Source organism: Clarias gariepinus, chromosome 1 (assembly GCF_024256425.1).
Source record: "Clarias gariepinus isolate MV-2021 ecotype Netherlands chromosome 1, CGAR_prim_01v2, whole genome shotgun sequence".
Taxonomy (NCBI): Eukaryota; Metazoa; Chordata; class Actinopteri; order Siluriformes; family Clariidae; genus Clarias; species Clarias gariepinus.
Genome location: NC_071100.1, coordinates 3,103,994 through 3,121,388, shown reverse-complemented (window position 1 = coordinate 3,121,388; position 17,395 = coordinate 3,103,994). Strand labels below are relative to the sequence as shown.

At 40.6% G+C, this 17,395-nt stretch overlaps 1 protein-coding gene and 1 long non-coding RNA gene across 2 annotated transcripts; one reads left to right on the top strand and one right to left on the bottom strand.

Moving 5' to 3' along the window:
• Positions 1-353: 353 nt before the first annotated feature.
• LOC128518435 (uncharacterized) lies at positions 354-1,331 on the top strand. Its single transcript, XR_008357727.1, has 3 exons — positions 354-534; positions 985-1,095; positions 1,198-1,331. It is a non-coding gene; the product is annotated as an uncharacterized LOC128518435 (long non-coding RNA).
• Positions 1,332-11,411: 10,080 nt separating this feature from the next.
• On the bottom strand, positions 11,412-12,772 carry LOC128537759 (putative nuclease HARBI1). The gene is made up of 4 exons (XM_053510631.1): positions 12,340-12,772; positions 12,144-12,259; positions 11,951-12,062; positions 11,412-11,873 (listed from the first exon to the last, which is right to left on the bottom strand). The coding sequence occupies exons 1-4, from the start codon at positions 12,770-12,772 to the stop codon at positions 11,500-11,502; spliced, it is 1,035 nt and encodes a 344-aa protein (XP_053366606.1). The 3' UTR covers positions 11,412-11,499.
• Positions 12,773-17,395: the final 4,623 nt, after the last annotated feature.

The following is a 17,395-nucleotide window of genomic DNA, read 5'->3' as shown; positions in this document are numbered from 1 at the left end:
CCATCTTATCTATCTCTCTGAGAATAAGAAATAATTGTTTTTCACACCAACGAACAACCAGTTTCACATTAGGAAACAGCTTGTAATGAGATCTTAGTTGTACTAGTAAAAGCCCAGTTTAAGTTACTTTATTTGAAATTATCTTTACTATTCTCAAATAAAATTTATTTGTCTGATGTATTTGTTTAATTAGTGCGGCTACTGTATATGTCTGTAATAAAACTGTGTGTCAAACACTGCTTAGTGTATTATTTTAAGTTTAAACCACAGATCGGTTCTTGAGGAAGAGGTGGGGGTGTTTGTTTTTATGTAGGTGAGAAACAGCTTGTCATCTTCACATTGACCTCCTTCTACCACCCCACTTTCTCCTCTTTGCTTAATAAGCCCAGAAGCAAGTTTATATATTCATTTTTATATCAAAGTGCACATCAAAATGATCATTACCTCCATCAGAAGCCATGGTCTCCACTCCATATTGTCTCCTGCTGGTTCTGCTGGGACTCTCCAGCCTTCAGTCCAGCACAATGGCACGAAGTAAGATTTTCACATATTTTTAGGCAAACAATCAATTAAAATAACTTTGTTAAAGTTCTATTTTATGAATTAAAATTTGTCAGGAATATAAAGATGCATATTCACTGGTAGTTCAGATGTTATTATAAGAATGATCATCCTTCACATTTTAACACAAGTCCAGGCACTTTGATTCAGTTTCTAAACCAGCTGTTACTGAAGATTCAGAGTAATCTGTCTATGAAAGTGTGTTTTGTGTTTTCACTGTATGCTGGCTGTTTGATTTATATTTCTAATAATATTTTCTGACAGCAAAGAACAAGCCTATCACTTGGCCAAGGTGATTTTATGAATGTATTAGACAGCTGACTCTTTTAAATTATAATTTATTGAATAATAATTGATATTTTTTTATCATTAGCCTGCAACTATGTGACATTATTAAAATATTTTTTCAATGTTTTGACACAGATGCAAATGGGAAAACTAATTCTGCTTTGAATTTCATAAAAGACCATTCCCTGCAGCAAATGTTGTCTCGTTCATACAAACAAGAATTGACTGAACAGTTCCTGGAGTCATGTATGTTTATTTATTTATTTATTTATTTATTTATTCCATTTAAATCTTGAAATCTCCAAAAGAATTATTAATTGATGACTTGGATGTTTTTTTCCTCCACAGTTTTACTACAACAAAGGGTTTTCGTTTTTGTGTGGACCCTGAGGTGGACTGGGTGAAGAAGATCATCGAAAGTAAAACGTAATCCTAAACATCTGTCCATAAGTTATCTTTATTTTGCAGAATGCTTATTTTTACCCACATATAACTTAAAGCAGTTTTATATTGTAACAGGACAAAAACATTTTGTTAAACACTTGTATCTGAACTTACTGACTGATTGTTGCACAAATTAAAGGATAATAATAACTCATGGTCACTTGCTTGCTTCTCTGACTAAATTTACATTTACATTTGGGCATTTGGCAGACGCTCTTATCCGGAGCGACTTACATTTTTATCTCATTACACATCTGAGCAGTTGAGGGTTAAGGGCCTTGCTCAAGGGCCCAACAGTGGCAACTTGGTGGTTGTGGGGTTTGAACCTGGGATCTTCCAAACCGTAGTCCAATGCCTTAACCACTGAGCTACCCCTGGCCCAAAAATCCCTCTTTACACAGTAAAGTCACTGTCCATCAAAACAAATTGATTTAAAATATTGTACATTTTGTGAATATTATGTACCACTCACAGGTTAATTAAATTCAAATCGTTATATAATTAATTTATATAATGGTGGATAAATAAATAAGGAAATAAGTAATACATTGTGTAAACTACCCTTCCCCCTCACATCTTTATGCAATTCCTTCCTTTATAATATACCTCCCTTAATAAAATACAACCAATAATCACAAAATAAAAATAAAACATTCATCTGAAATGTAATAATTAAAATATCACATAAATAAGGATATGAAAACATGAACACAGTGTTTTCCAAATCTCTATACATAATCCCCCCCCCCCCCTTAATTTAATTCAAAAAGTAAAACCCTCATATGTTCTAGATTCTTAGAATGAAACGTGAAATATTAAAAGAAAATTGGATTTAATATAAACATAGAAATGGTCAACTTCTGTAAAATATGTTAATGTATGCTCCCAGTACTTGGTTTTGCTCCTTTAGCACAAATTACTGATGCAATAATTAAACTGATGAGGCATTAATGAAGACCAGTTTGCTCTGATAGCAGCCCTCAGCTTATCTGTATTGTCGGGTTAGGTGTTTCTCATCTTGCTCTTTACAATACAGTATAGATTCTCTGTGGAGTTCAAATCAGGAAGGTTTGCTGACCAATTATACAGTATACAATAGCTTAAGTACCCAGGGTTGATGGAAAACAAGTTTGTAGAAATAGGTAAAAAGGTAATGTTAAAAATAATCTTAGATTTACATTTAGGCAAATCACAGATTTTCTTATCCAGAGTGACGTACCAACATGCTTATCAAGTACAATAATTCAAGTACAATCAATACAATAATTATTGTGAAGTACAATAATATTTTAATAGATTGAATGGATTCAAAACATACTGAACTATGACATTTTGTGCACAATTGTCAATAATTAAGAATCGCAGGCTAGACAAAATTGCAGATGTAAAGATTTTTTATAAAGAAAACCAAACACCAGAGCCTAAATAATCTTTTAAATTAGCAGTTATCAAACCAATAATTAAGAAACCTGACCTCGACCCCTGTCAGCTGTCCAGTTACAGGCCAATATCGAACCTCCCCTTTATCTCTAAGATTCTGGAAAAGATAGTAGCGGAGCAGCTATGCTCATATATACATAGAAATGGCATACATGAACTGTATCAGTCAGGATTTAGGCCTCATCACAGTACAGAGACAGCACTCGTTAAAGTAGTAAATGACATCCTATTGGCCTCTGATCAGGGTTGTGTAACTATGCTTGTATTACTTGACCTCAGTGCAGCTTTTGACACCGTTGATCACGCTATTCTTCTTCACAGATTAGAAAATGTAGTAGGAATTAAGGGTACAGCCCTCTCCTGGCTCAGATCCTATCTGACCCATCGTTATCAGTATGTAGACTTAAATGGTGATTATTCTGCATGCTCTCTAGTGGAGTTTGGCGTTCCGCAGGGTTCAGTTTTAGGTCCACTGCTTTTTTCGCTTTACATGCTTCCTCTGGGCAACATAATCCGTAAGCATGGTATTAGTTTTCATTGTTATGCTGACGATACACAGTTATATGTCTCAGCAAAACCTGATGAGAAAAAACAGCTTACTAAAATTGAGCAATGTGTGCAGGACATAAGAAATTGGATGCTAATTAACTTCCTTCTGCTAAATCCGGATAAGACAGAAGTTCTAGTCATAGGACCGCATACAGCTAGGAGTAAAATTTTAGATCACACCGTAACTTTAGATGGCCTTTCTGTTCCATCAAATGCAACAGTGAAAGACCTTGGTGTGATTATTGATTCCAGCCTTTCATTTGAAGCACATGTAGATAATATTACCAGGATAGCATTCTTTCACCTCAGAAATATTGCCAGAATAAGAAATTTATTGTCACTAAACGATGCAGAAAAACTAGTTCATGCTTTTATCACCTCTAGGTTGGACTCTTGTAATGCCTTACTGTCTGGTTGTTCAGCTAGATGCATAAATAAGCTTCAGCTAGTCCAGAATGCAGCAGCGAGAGTCCTCACTAGAACCAGAAGATATGAGCACATCACCCCTATCTTATCTTCACTCCATTGGCTCCCTGTGAAATTTCGCATTGATTTTAAAATACTACTCTTGACATATAAAGCATTAAATGGTCTCGCGCCGCAGTACCTGAGCGAACTACTAGTGTCTTACGATCCGCCACGTCTACTTCGATCAAAGGATGCAGGCTGCTTGTCAGTACCGCGTATTATGAAAAATACAGCTGGGGGCAGAGCTTTTTCTTACAAAGCCCCAAAATTATGGAATAGTCTTCCAAACAGTGTTCGGGACTCAGACACAGTCTCAGTGTTTAAGTCCAGGCTAAAAACCTATTTATTTAGCCAAGCATTTTTATAAATAGATTTGCCATAGGTAAAGGAGCAGATCTGGGGGACTCATGGACTTAGAGTATTATGGTGAACTGGTATGTTTGGATGCTGTCTTCCTCACTCTCATTGATCACTCAGGTTTGCTGACGGTGAGGTGATTGTTTGCTTTACATGTCAGGAGGCCCTCATGTTTGTGTTTCCTTCTGGCTCTCCCTTTTAGTTATGCTGTCATAGTTAGTCCTGCCGGAGTCTCTGCTTGCACTCTACAGTTAATATACATTCACATTATACATTGTGTGACTGTGACCATACCTAACTGCCATCTCTCTTCTTCTTCTCTTTCCCCCCCTCTTTCTCTTTCCTCTCTCCTCCTGTCTCCCCCTTTCACTCTTTCTCTCTCTCTCTGTCGAGCTACACATGTCGTTCCTGAGCTCCCAGTGATCCAGACTCCCTTTGCCCTCGGACCTGTCTGACCCATCCTGGTGCCCCGCTTCTGGCTGAAGATCTCGTCACATGGATGCCCCGTGTGTCTCTCTGGGATGCGTCTGGTGTCTGGGAATGATTCTCTCTACCTAGAAAATGGTTCTGGCCTTGACTGGTGTTGGCAACTGTATCTCTGGGGACTTGACAGTCCGATAGTTCATGACTGGAACTTCTTACAAGTCTACCTGGGTCTTCAATAACCACCTGGACTCCATATTAACATCAATTAACATCAGCTATTATAGCTGAACTGCCTCCCACCCTACACACTGTATAAATGCAGACCATTTACTGCTTTCTGTTTCACCCAAATGAGGATGGGTTCCCTGTTGAGTCTGGTTCCTCTCAAGGTTTCTTCCTATTACCATCTCAGGGAGTTTTTCCTTGCCACTGTCGCCCTCGGCTTGCTCACCAGGGACAAACTGACCATTTTGATTCATACAAATTCACATTTCATACAAACTTAAATAATTCTTTTGTCTGTGTAAAGCTGCTTTGCGGCAATGAAAAATTGCTAAAAGCGCTATACAAATAAAATTGAATTGAATTGAACTTTACACTCCTGCCATCTGGAAAAAGGTACCGAAGCACACACATCCAGACTGTGCAACAGCTTTTTTCCGCAAGCCATACGTCTCCTCAACAAAAAGGGACTAAACTGATAAATACAAACACACACACACACACACACAAACATTATCACTCAGCTTAACTCAACTACCTCAAAATATTGGGACTGGACTGACTAATCAACACAAGTGCAGACACACTGACCTACACCACAAAATTATCGTACACACCAACCTGTAAATGCTTCACTGTTTATCTCTTTTGCACAATGATCATTACTGGACTACTTTTTGCACTAATTCCTCAATTCTTGCTGCTGTTTTAAGCAATGTTTATGTTTACCCACTACCTTAACACCATATTTTTATGTTCTGTTATGTCGTGGTTGCGCACTGTCACTTTGTTGTTGCTCTTGTTTGCACATTTGCACGTGCACTTTATGTTGTCTTTAAAAATGTTATACTTAGCTAGTTAGTTTTTGTTAATTTATGTTTTAATTTATGTTAGGTCTCTCTGTCCTGTCTCTGCTAGCCAGCTAACTAGCCCTCTTGGTTAGCTAGTTTAGTGTCTAAGTTAATTTATGTTATAAATTTATGTTGCATGTAGCACCTTGGTCCTGGAGAAACGTTGTTTTGTTTTACTGTGTACTAACTGTATATGGTTGTAATGACAATAAAGCCTACTTGAACTACATAATTTATGTGACATTGCATAGTATGGATTTGATCAACTGGTCTCTGAATGCAATTGACACGATCTTCTCGACGAGAAGTGTGGGTTCTGGGGAACCTACTTGTCCTGCTGGGACGTTTGCTGCTGGATACACGATGGACGGTTGGGAGAAGTGGCGCATTGTGTGCCTGGCCGCACTGTCTCTGGAGGATGTTGAAGATATCTACCTATTCGGAACTCTGATAACTGGGATTCTGCTGATTGGATTAGGTGGGATACTTGGATATCGAAAAATCTTAAAAGCAGTCAGTCTCAACCCCAAGAGACTGGCTGGCTGGGAAATAGTGGTGACGAGAGCTGTCGGTAATCAGACTGTGGTTCTGGACCGCAAATTGGATAACATCTTGGAGAGACTAGCAGCTATGCAACGTGATTTGGACAGACCTGCAGACCAGTGATGGACATTAAATATCTGTGAAATTGGCAGATATTGTTCGAAACCTGGAAAATATGATTTTCTTTTTCGGCTGCCACTTTTTTCTTTCCAGCTACTGCATTCAAGGCCGTGGCTGGAGTCATAACAAACTCCCCGAAGACCAAGATAACGAGACGCTCTGGAATCCTACTCCCTCCCCCTTCAAGGACACCTGGCGCAGACTATTACGGGATGTTACAGGCTTACAAACTGATACGCACGCACTCACGCACACACATAACAGCTACAGATAGACACTCTACCTTCCCCATATCCAACGCCTTCGTGTGCTTATTCCCTTCAGTGTGGGCAGGCGGAATCGGGACCAGCGCTCTCTAGCTGCAGGGACTGGAGCTGTTTGCCTACATTGGACATTTCCTATCCCCTGTACCCTAATCGTTGCAATGTTTATGTCTTGTGTTTACATGTTTTTATGTGCTTGTTGCTGAGGTATTTTTGTACCCCTGATCGCACACTGCCCTTTTCGAAGGACAGACTGGGAGGGGATTTTTTACCCTCGTTATCCTAATGTATCTATTTCTTATCTTCTATGATGGCGCCGGTTAGGTGGCTGCCGTCGCGACTCTGTGGTCGCACAAAATCATTTCACTGCATATTGTACTCTGTATGATGGTGTATGTGACAAATAAAATTTGAATTTGATTTGAATTTGATTTGTTTGTGTTTCTGTCTGAAATTCTATTGCGATGAAGCCATTGTAGATAAATAAGAAAAAAAAAAAACTGATTACAGTAAACAGGATGTTTACACAAATTAAATTATCAGGGCAATGAAATAATGCTCCACACTATTTTTGACCTGCTTGTAAGAATAATGATGGTGGAACTGATCAATTAAACCCTTATTATTGACATTCACTTCATTGTCCAAATCAAATTCAAATTCAAATTTTATTTGTCACATACACAGTCATACACAGTACGATATGCAGTGAAATGCTTATACGACCGCCGGTGACCTTAAAAATAAAATAAAAAACTATATATAAGGAATAAATATTAATAATGTTCTCTCATAAAGGCTCTAATGTACAAATAAGGGCATGTAAAAAATATCACAAAATATAGAATATAGGAATATGGGGGGGATATATATATATATATATATATAAACATTTTAAAATGTTTTAAAGTGGCATTAAAATGTTTTAAAGTGGCAAAGTGTCAAATGTGCAATTGCAGATAAACATGTATTGTATAAACTGACTTCCGAAAAGTGGCATGTGCAATGGCTTCAGATATGTAAATATGTATTGCATGAATGTGTCCATGATTGTCCAGTCAGTTTCAATGTTTAAAAGATATTACTCCTGTGTGGTGTGATGTGATTGAGAGACCTTATCGCCTGCGGGAAGAAGCTTCTCCTCAGTCTCTCTGTGTTGGCCTTCAAGGAGCGGAATCGCTTCCCAGACCGCAACAGAGTAAACAGTCCGTTATTGGGGTGGCTGAGGTCCTTCACGATCTTCCTGGCCTTGGTCAAGCACCGCTTGCTGTAAATCGATTGCAGGTCAGGGAGCTCGATGCGGATGATGCGCTCAGCTGATCGCACCACCCTCTGTAGAGCTCGTCTGTCTTGCATGGTGCTATTCCCGAACCAGGTCGTGATATTTCCCGTCAGGATGCTCTCTATGGTGCAGGAGTAAAAATTCCTGAGCACCTTGGAGGGCAGTCTAAAGTCTCTCAAGCGTCTGAGGTGGTAGAGATGCTGCCGGGCTTTTTTTACCACGGTGTTGATGTGACAGGACCATGACAGGTCCTGCGTGATGTGGGCACCTAGGTATCGGAAGCTGTCCACTCTTCCACTGGGCTCCTGTTGATGATGGGGGTCTGGTAGTTCCTCTCCTGCTTTGTACTAAAGTCCACCCTCAGCTCCTTTGTCTTGCTGACGTTCAGGAGGAGATTGTTCCTTTGGCACCAGTTCTCCAGATTTACAATCTCCTCTAGGTAGGCCGACTCATCATTGTTGGTGATCAGGCCCACCACGACAGTGTCGTCAGCAAACTTAATGATGGCGGTGGAGTTGGTAGTGGCCACGCAGGCGTTCAAAGCACTTCATCACTACTGAGGTGAGGGCTACAGGGCGATAGTCATTGAGAGAAGCAGAATGGGGTTTCTTCAGGACAGGAACAATGATGGACTCTTTGAAGCATGTGGGGATCACCGACTGAAATAAAGAGATGTTGAATATCTCAGTGAACACAGGTGCTAGCTGGTCTGCGCAGGCTCTGAGAATACGACCTGAGATGCTGTCTGGTCCTGCTGCTTTCCTGGTGTTCACTCTCTTGAAGGCTCTCCTCACGTCATGCTCGGTGATGATGAACGCGTTTCCGGTGCAGGCAGTGTCTTCCTGTCTGCAGCCGTTAGTGCCGCTAGCATTAGCATCACTAGCGTCTTTAGCTGCAGCCTCGAAGCAACATAGAAAGTGTTCAGCTTGTCTGCCAGAGTCGCGTCCGCGTTCGTCATACCGGTTGTTGGTGTTTTATAATCCGTAATTGTCCTTAATCCCTGCCAAAGGCTCCTAGAGTCACTCTGTTGGAGCTGTGACTCTAGTTTCCTCCTGTAGCGCTGCTTCGCCTCTTTTACCGCCTTCCGGACGTTGTATGATGCAGCCTTGTATGGTTCCATGTCACCCGACGCGAGTCCCGTGTTGTAGGCAGCGGTGCAAGATCTCAGAGCTTCGTGGATGGTTTTATCCACCCACGGCTTCTGGTTGGGAAACGTTCTGATAGTCTTTTTCTCTACGGGATCGTCCACTAGTTTCCCAATGAAAAGGGGCCACAGAATTTGCTCCCCTGCCAGACAGAGAATTTAGGCTATTATAGTCAGTTTTTCTTGCTTTCCAAGAGACACATAGGGTTGCGTCCAATTTTACATTTTGTGGGCTGAATATCTAAATGTTGACATTCAAAATTATTGTTTCTCAAATTCAACCAGGGGTTTGGTTTGTGACAATCGATCTGAAGGACGCATATTTGCATATAGAAATATTGCCACAACACAGGAAGTTCCTGAGGTTTGCTTTCGGGGGTGAAGCCTACCAGTATCGGGTTCTTCCATTTGGCCTAGCCATGTCACCCCGCACATATGTAAAATGTTGAAGGATAAAGCCCTGGCTCTATGATTCCACGGCATCCATATCCTGGGGGGTATTGCACAAAAGTAGAATTAAGAAAGCCAGGATAACAGAACAGTCGCGGCTTGACCTAGTTTAATCAGTGCATCCTGGCTTAATCCGTTGCACGTTTGCTGAGCCAGGATGAGAACGCGCGGATATGTTAAGCCAGGTGTATATAGTTTGGATAAATGCGCGTTCATGGTATTCTTAAAAAGATCACGAAATCGATCACAGAATCACCGATGCAAAAATGGACAAAACCCGTGCGGCATACTTTTCGCCTAATGAGCAACAGCTTCTTATGGAAACGTATGAAGAAGTGAAACATATAATATGTAAAAAAGGCAATACAGCTGCTGTAATAAAGCAAAGAGAGAATGCCTGGCAAACAATAGCGGACCGATTGAATGCGTAAGTAGTCCAAATAACCAGTGCTCCACTGAAACCCTCATAATTACAATTCAAGGAGTTACTTGTCATTTTCAAATATAATTATATACTTTGCCTTAAATGTGTCCAGTGGATATGCATTTAACATGAAGAATAATTGCAAACACTTACCCACTATGTGCATCTATTTGATATATTTAGTTTATTTTATGTCTCTAATGTGTTTAATCCTTTTACTCTTATCTATTTGTATGTAGGTTTTGTTTCTAATTAATTTGATGTAATCTATAATCAGATAATTTGCTCTATTTTTATCCATCTAATCTATTTTATCATTTGTATCTTTCTATTCCTCTTAAAGAACAAACATGTCTGGCCAAAAAAGGACTTGGCAGCAAGTCAAGATTAAATACAAGAATATTTTGCAGGCTGGTAAGTGACTTGTTTGCTGAGAACATAGGTGACATGTTTGCTGACACTTTATTATCTGTGCTGATTTTAGCCATAAAAAAGAAAAGTCATATTACTGGTACGGGGGGTGGCCCTCCAACCCAAGACTTCACCCCAGCAGAGGAGCTGGCCCTGGACTTAAATAAAGGGAAGCCAGTGATTGAAGGGATCCAGGGAGGGACAGCCACTGACTCTGGCCCAGCAAGGGATACTGGCCTCTTCATACAATGTACATTATTGCCATACTACTGCGCATGGAAAATATTAAAATCCATTTATATTTTGTTATGTGGACTGTGTGACTTTGCTTTACCTTGCAGTGGCTGGTAACACTCTTACACTTTTGGATCCCCCAGACTATGATTTGCCGGTGAGTATTCTTTATTAAATCATTGGCTTTGCGTGTTCTGTCAAAAATATCAATACCAGTAATGAATATGGCAGAGGGAAGCCACATCTACAGCAGTGGAGTGCACTTCTGCCGATGATGAGACCGTGTCGCTGGACTCTAGAAGGCTCGAGGTATCATGTCAATTTTGTGGAAATGGACACATTTTTTGGTCTGCCCTGACTTAATAGATAAGAAGTCAGGGAAGTGGTACTAATAGAAAATATCATTTGTTAAAGGATCCTGACATTGGGCAGTCTGATAAGCAGCCTGGTAACATAGTGAGTATTGCCTAAAGTAAATTTACATTATGCAAAAATTGTGCTATGCTAACAAAAAGGTGTTCACAGAATTCACAAACTGTCAGATATCTCTACACAACACATCTTAAGAGACAGATCGAGCTTTCAGAAGTCAAGATTGATGTGAACAAAAGAAAGCTGCAGTACATGGACCTTGACATGCAAATTAAACGCAAGACACTGAGGAAACTAGAACTGGAAATCCAGAAACTACAAACAGAAGTAAGTGACTTCAGTTCATACTGTAACCATGACTGTAACCCAATGTATTAATCATCATAATTTGTTCTGTCCACAGCTCCAAGCTGACAAGTGATAACAGCAAAATAATAAAAGAAAAATATTCCAAAACCATTGTGGTCTTCTACAATTTTTTTATGACTGTCGGGTACACTTTATAGTGATCGATCCAGTGAAGTGGAACTAGAATTTGGGAAGATAACCACAGTGTGTGCTACTGATGCCAAATAAAATGCATGTACACATGAAAAAGTTATATAGCCTACATTATCCTTTATTAAGGGATGGGCTAAATCAAAACTAAATTAACTGAAATAATTTGCAATGTATTGTTCTCTAACAAGTCTACCATTTCTGTTATCTGGGAATATGGCAGCATTGTCCCAATCAACATCCAAAGCAACTCTGGGAGCCCTTTCTTTTCTTAGGCTGGCAATATTGTGCAGCACTGTGCAGGCAACAGTCACGTCGCATGCTCTGTCTGGGAAGACCCTCAGGTGGTGCAGGCACTGAAATCGGGATTTCAGGAGGCCGAAGGTCATTTCAATTCGAGCCCTGGTTTTGGCATGGGCATGGTTGTAAGCTTGCTGTGCTGGTGTTTGGGGGTCTGTAAGGGGAGTCATCAGAAATGTCTCACAGGCATAACCTTTGTCCCCCAGCAGCACACCAGAGAACTCACCTGTGAATACAAAACATAATTCTTACAAGTACTGTACTCTTGCTGTTCAAGGTGCTTTAAAAAATGGGGTGGTTTACCTAGAGAGAGTCTCTGGTAAATTCTACTGGCCCGAAAGATTCTGGAGTCGTGGACTGAGCCAGGCCACTTTGCCTCTAAATTTGTGATAAGGCAGTCAGCATCACAGATCATCTGTAACAATATATAGCCTATTAAGGTAATTTAATGCACAGAATAATTATGTAGCTGACAGTAACCATTACTTATTCTTACCTGAACATTGACACTGTGGAAGGATTTCCTGTTCACATAATCTCCCTCATGTGCCCCTGAGGGGCGTTGGATACGAATATGGGTGCAATCCACTGTACCAATTACATTGGGAAAAGCTATAACACAAAACAATGACTGTCATACTGTGACTGTGCTAATGTAACATTTTGTAGTAATCTGTTATTATTCATGTTACCTGCAATCTTGTAGAACTCCTCCTTGATGTGGATGAATTTTCTGTGGCCAGGGAAGGTGATAAATATGTGCACAAGAGATTTCAATGCCAGACTTACTTTTCTTATTGTGCGGCAAATAGTGGCTTTATTGAGGTTTTCTGCATCACCGACAGAATACAGAAAAATGCCACTTGCAAAGAATCGCAGTGCTATGCAGACCATCTGTGGGACAGTGAGAGCATGGCTCCGTGCCGTCCTGTGCTGTATGTTTGGGCCCAGCAGCCTACACAAATATCTGATGCCATCACTTGAGAATCTGTACCTCTCAGTCAGATATTCGTCTGAAAAGGCCAATGGGTCTGCCCTATCTCGGAAGACTCTTTCATGCCTGAATGCTCGTCTGAGTATTAAAACTTCCTCATCAACTACATCATTCAACAAAGGGCAAGCCATTGTGGATAGGAAACACACAAATCTTTAGTCTATATATACTACGTATTGACCTCGTTACGGACTTAATTGAAACCACATTTGCAAATTGAGGAGCCATTTCTTATTATCTCATCAACTGCAATAAAATATAATACATTGATATTTTTTATCATTCAACAATACATTTCTACTGTATACTTGCATATATAGATATACATAGTCTATATTCTATTTCTCATATTGTATAGTATAGTTCTTTTGCACTGTGTTGGCATTCATTGTGGACAGCAAAGTAATAATTGCTCAGGAAAATGTGCTTTCCTCACTGGGTGTTTTAAATCTCTTTAAATCTCGAATAATATATATATTCATCAAACCTTTGACAGTGAAATGAACAGCAGTTTTCAATAATAACTAAAATAACAGTACGCATAAATAGATGAATGACAGTATATCTAGTTTTTTAATGCAGGACCATGAAATGACTAAAACACATTAATATCTAGTAGGATTTAGGGAGGAACTAGCCGATAAATCACTAAGATTAATCTTAGCCTGGTTGTTAGCCTGCTCTGGAGCAGGCTAGCTGCAAAGTGTAAATCTCCATAGTAACTTAATGTAGATTAATTTAGCCTCCCTTCATGCAACCGAGTCAGGGCTAAATTCAGCCCGGATAACCAGAAAATCCCAGCTTAATTCCTTATCTTGGTTTTGTGCAATACCCCCCTGAATTACATAGACGACTGGCTGATTCAAAAATCAGCCACAACACGGGCACAGCTGTCTCCTGCGTGTGTCGAATACATTCTCAATATACTAAAGGAGATCAAGCTAGGCCAGAAAGTAACTTTTTACTACTTACAGAGAGTGTTAGGTCTCATGGCAGCTGTGTCCACAGTGATACCCTTGGACCTTCTGCACATGAGATTGCTTCAGTTGTGGCTAAGAGCCAGGGGATTTCATCCAAGGCAGAATCCCCAGAGGCAATGAGGGTACGCACCAAGAGCTTCGTAACCAGGGGTAGCTCAGTGGTTAAGGCATTAGATTACAGTTCGGAAGATCACAGGTTCAAACCCCACAACCACCAAGTTATTGGGCCCTTGAGCAAGGCCCTTAACCTTTAACTGCTCAGATGTGTAATGAGATAAAAATGTAAGTCGCTCTGGATAAGAGCGTCTGCCAAATGCCTAAATGTAAATGTACCCTTTATATGTGGTTCTGACCCTTTGACTCTGGGTCCCACCCTAGGTCCGTGTTATCGTCGCAAGCTGCTAATGACAGATGCTTCCCTCACGGGTTTGGGTGTGGTCTTAGATGGCCCTCCAGCCCAAGGGATCTGGGAAGGTCATATTCTCGCGTGGCACATCAATTGCCTCGAAATGATGATTCTATTTCAGGCCCTGAAATACTCCCTCCAGCAGTTAAGAGGCTACAGTGTCCTAGTGTGGGTGGACAACACCATGGTAGTCTCGTAAATAATCACCTGGGCAAACTGTGCTCGCGCGGATAGGAAAAGCTAGTGCACCATATTCTGCTTTGGGGCACAGGACAAGTTTCTGTCCCTCAGTGTCATGCACACTCGAAACGCGACCAGCACTAGGAACCGGAAGTTAAACGGTCGCGAACCAGGAAGTATAAAAGAGGTAAACAAACCATAGCACCTCGCTCAGTCATTGAGTCTCGCCGATGCTACGTCGGAATTCTCCACCAAACTGTGAGTACTTACCCCTTTTTGGCTTAATTTCCTGATCGAGTGTGTATTTATAGGACGCGGGTTAGATTGTCTTGCCCTTACTATTCGTGAGAGTCCTTAGACTAAATAGCGTGATTATCCTGCCTACTCATATTCTTCCGCGTTTGGGTTTACCATTCATGCAACAAAGGGCTAACCGCTAAAGCTACGTCTTCTGGTCACTCCAGGTTAGTTCTTGACATTTAGGAGGATTTACATTCCAGGGCATAGGAATATGGAAGTAGACTTGCTGTCCAGGCAAGCTGTGACACACTGGGTTTGGAAACCCCACCCCAAAGAAGTCAGTCCTCTAGAAAAACTTATGCCCTCAAATGGAATGTATTGAAAATTGGTGCATAGTAAAAGATGTAGACCCAGTTCACTGCTAAATTGTTTCAGTGCTGGAGTTCCTACAAGAAAATTGACCTCGGGCTCATGCCCTGGTATTCCGAAAACGTATGTAGCCACTATTTCGGCTGGTCATGTCTTTGCCCCTGGGCTGGTCAAAGCTACTCTGCATCCACACCCCAACCATCTTCCAAAGGTTCCATTCTCGACTATTTACCCAGTTGTTCTCGAAGCCTTTGTCCTCCGCCTTTTACAGCTCCAGAGCAGGAAAGACTTCACTTACTGTCTCCAGTTTGTCCTTTTTAGATTTACAGTACATCCACCGCACTATCCAGTGGCATGAAATCTTGAAATTTGACCAGGGGGCTTGCCCTGGCAAGAGGCGTCCCCTTGCAGCAAGTGTGTGATGCTGCGGTTGGTCCTCTCCGCACACATTTGTTAGATTTTATAGTTGAATGGCCATGCAATGCTAGGGGACTGTGCGCACACTACACAACCCTTGGGGTCCAGACACTTGCAGTGTGGCGGCATTGGTATTCTCGTTCCCATGGCGTTTTCACGCAGCATTAAGTGTAGCTTTTGAAAGGGAACGTCTCGGGTTACTTTGCTGTAACCCTGTTCCCTGAAAAAGCAGGAAGAAGATGCTGCGCTCCAATGCCGCACTGCAGGTGTGACTGGAAGTCCTTTTAGACAAAAATTGACCTGAGGATGTTTCTGGTTCAGTCCTATTTACAACCTGCAGGTGCACCTTATCAGATGACGTCATCTGACTGAGGTTATATAAGCCAAAGTTTTTGGTGTGTTTGACACACACATGCTTCACAACCGGGCAACAAAAATATGTTTCCCATAGAGTTTTCACGCAGCATCTCGTTATTTGTGAGGTTTAAAACTTTTTTCCCTCTTATTTGTCAAATGAAGATGGAGACAATCAGCATAACACTAGCTCTGGTGGAGTGATCACATCAGATTCCAATTCATTTATTTAAGAATATGAAAAAAATCAATTGTTATAACTATAATTTATTGGTTTGCTAATTTGAGTAATTAAGTAATTTAAAGATAAATATATATTTATTTAGATCCTGAACAATCAAATTACAATGAGATGGTTGTTTTACACCAAGGTACTGTAAAGACAATTTTGATTGTAAAAGCAGAAGAAGCCATAAAGCAGAAGAAGTGACAGTACAATACAGCTCTGGAAAAAAGGAAAACTTCTGGAATGTCATCAAGAGATAGATGAATGGTCACAAACCATCATGCAAAGCTGAGCTGTTTGCTTTTTTGCAAAAAGTGTGGTATAAAGTTACTCAACAGCAACTGAAAACAGTGAAAAACTGCTGCCTTTGGCTATATATATATGTTTTTTTTTCTTTTTGAAAATGATTTTTTTAATTAAAAAGATGTTAACACAGTCTCTCTAGGAAATGGAAATAATGCACAATATTTTCAGCAAAGATTGATGCATAGTTACTTTTTACACCATAAATTAAACAAAAATAAAAAAATAAAAACATTCTTGTGGCACTGTGCAACAGTTTGGGCACCCTACATAATCAGTACTTAGTAACACCGTCTCTGGCAGATATCATAGCTTGCAAACACTTTTTATAGCCAGCTAAAAATATTTAAATTCTTGTACTTTGGATTTTCTCTTATTCTTCCTTGCAAAAGGCTTCTAGTTCTATAATATCATTTAGGTATCTTGCATGCACAGCTCTTTTAAGCATGGGGTTGATTCTATCATGCTTTGGGGTTGTGTTGCAACCAGTGGCACAGGAAACATTGCACGGGTGGAGGGAAGAATAGATTTCACTAAATACCAGCAAATTCTGAAAGCAAACATCACACCATCTGTAAAAAAGCTGAAAAGAGGATAGCTTCTACAACAGGACAATTTGTGGGTAGATCTTAATAGTTGGTGAGGTGTTCTTTTTATGAAATGCTGCTCCTTTTTCTTCAAATATGCCTTTGCTGATTGTGGCCAAAGAGTTCTATTTTAACCTAATCAGTCCAAAGCACTTGTTTCAGTAGATGTTCTGTTGCATACTTCTGAATTTGGATTTTATGATGGGGATGCAGGTAAGGTTTTCTTCTGCTGACTTTTCCATGAAGGTCATGTGGAACGGTGCACCACCAGAGTGGCCAGAGATACTCATCAGACTTGAGAATTTTGTTTCTCATGGTCTGAGAGTCCTTTAGGTGCCTTTTGGCAAACTCCAGGTGGGCTGCCATGTGCCTTTTTACTAAAGAGTGGCTTCTGTCTGGCCACTTTACCATATAGGCCTGATTGTTGGATTGCTGCAGAGATGCTTGTCCTTCTGGAAGGTTCTCCTCTCTCCATAGAGGATCTCTGAAACTCTGGCAGAGTGACCATTGGGTTCTTGGTCACCTCCCTGACTAAGGCCCTTCCCCCCCGATCGCTCAGTTTAGATGGCTGGCCAGTGGTTTCGAACTTCTTCCACTTACGGATGACGAAGGCCACTGTGCTGATTGGGACCTTTAAAGCAGCAGAAATTTTTTTGTAACCTTCTCCAGATTTGTGCTTCGAGACAATCCTA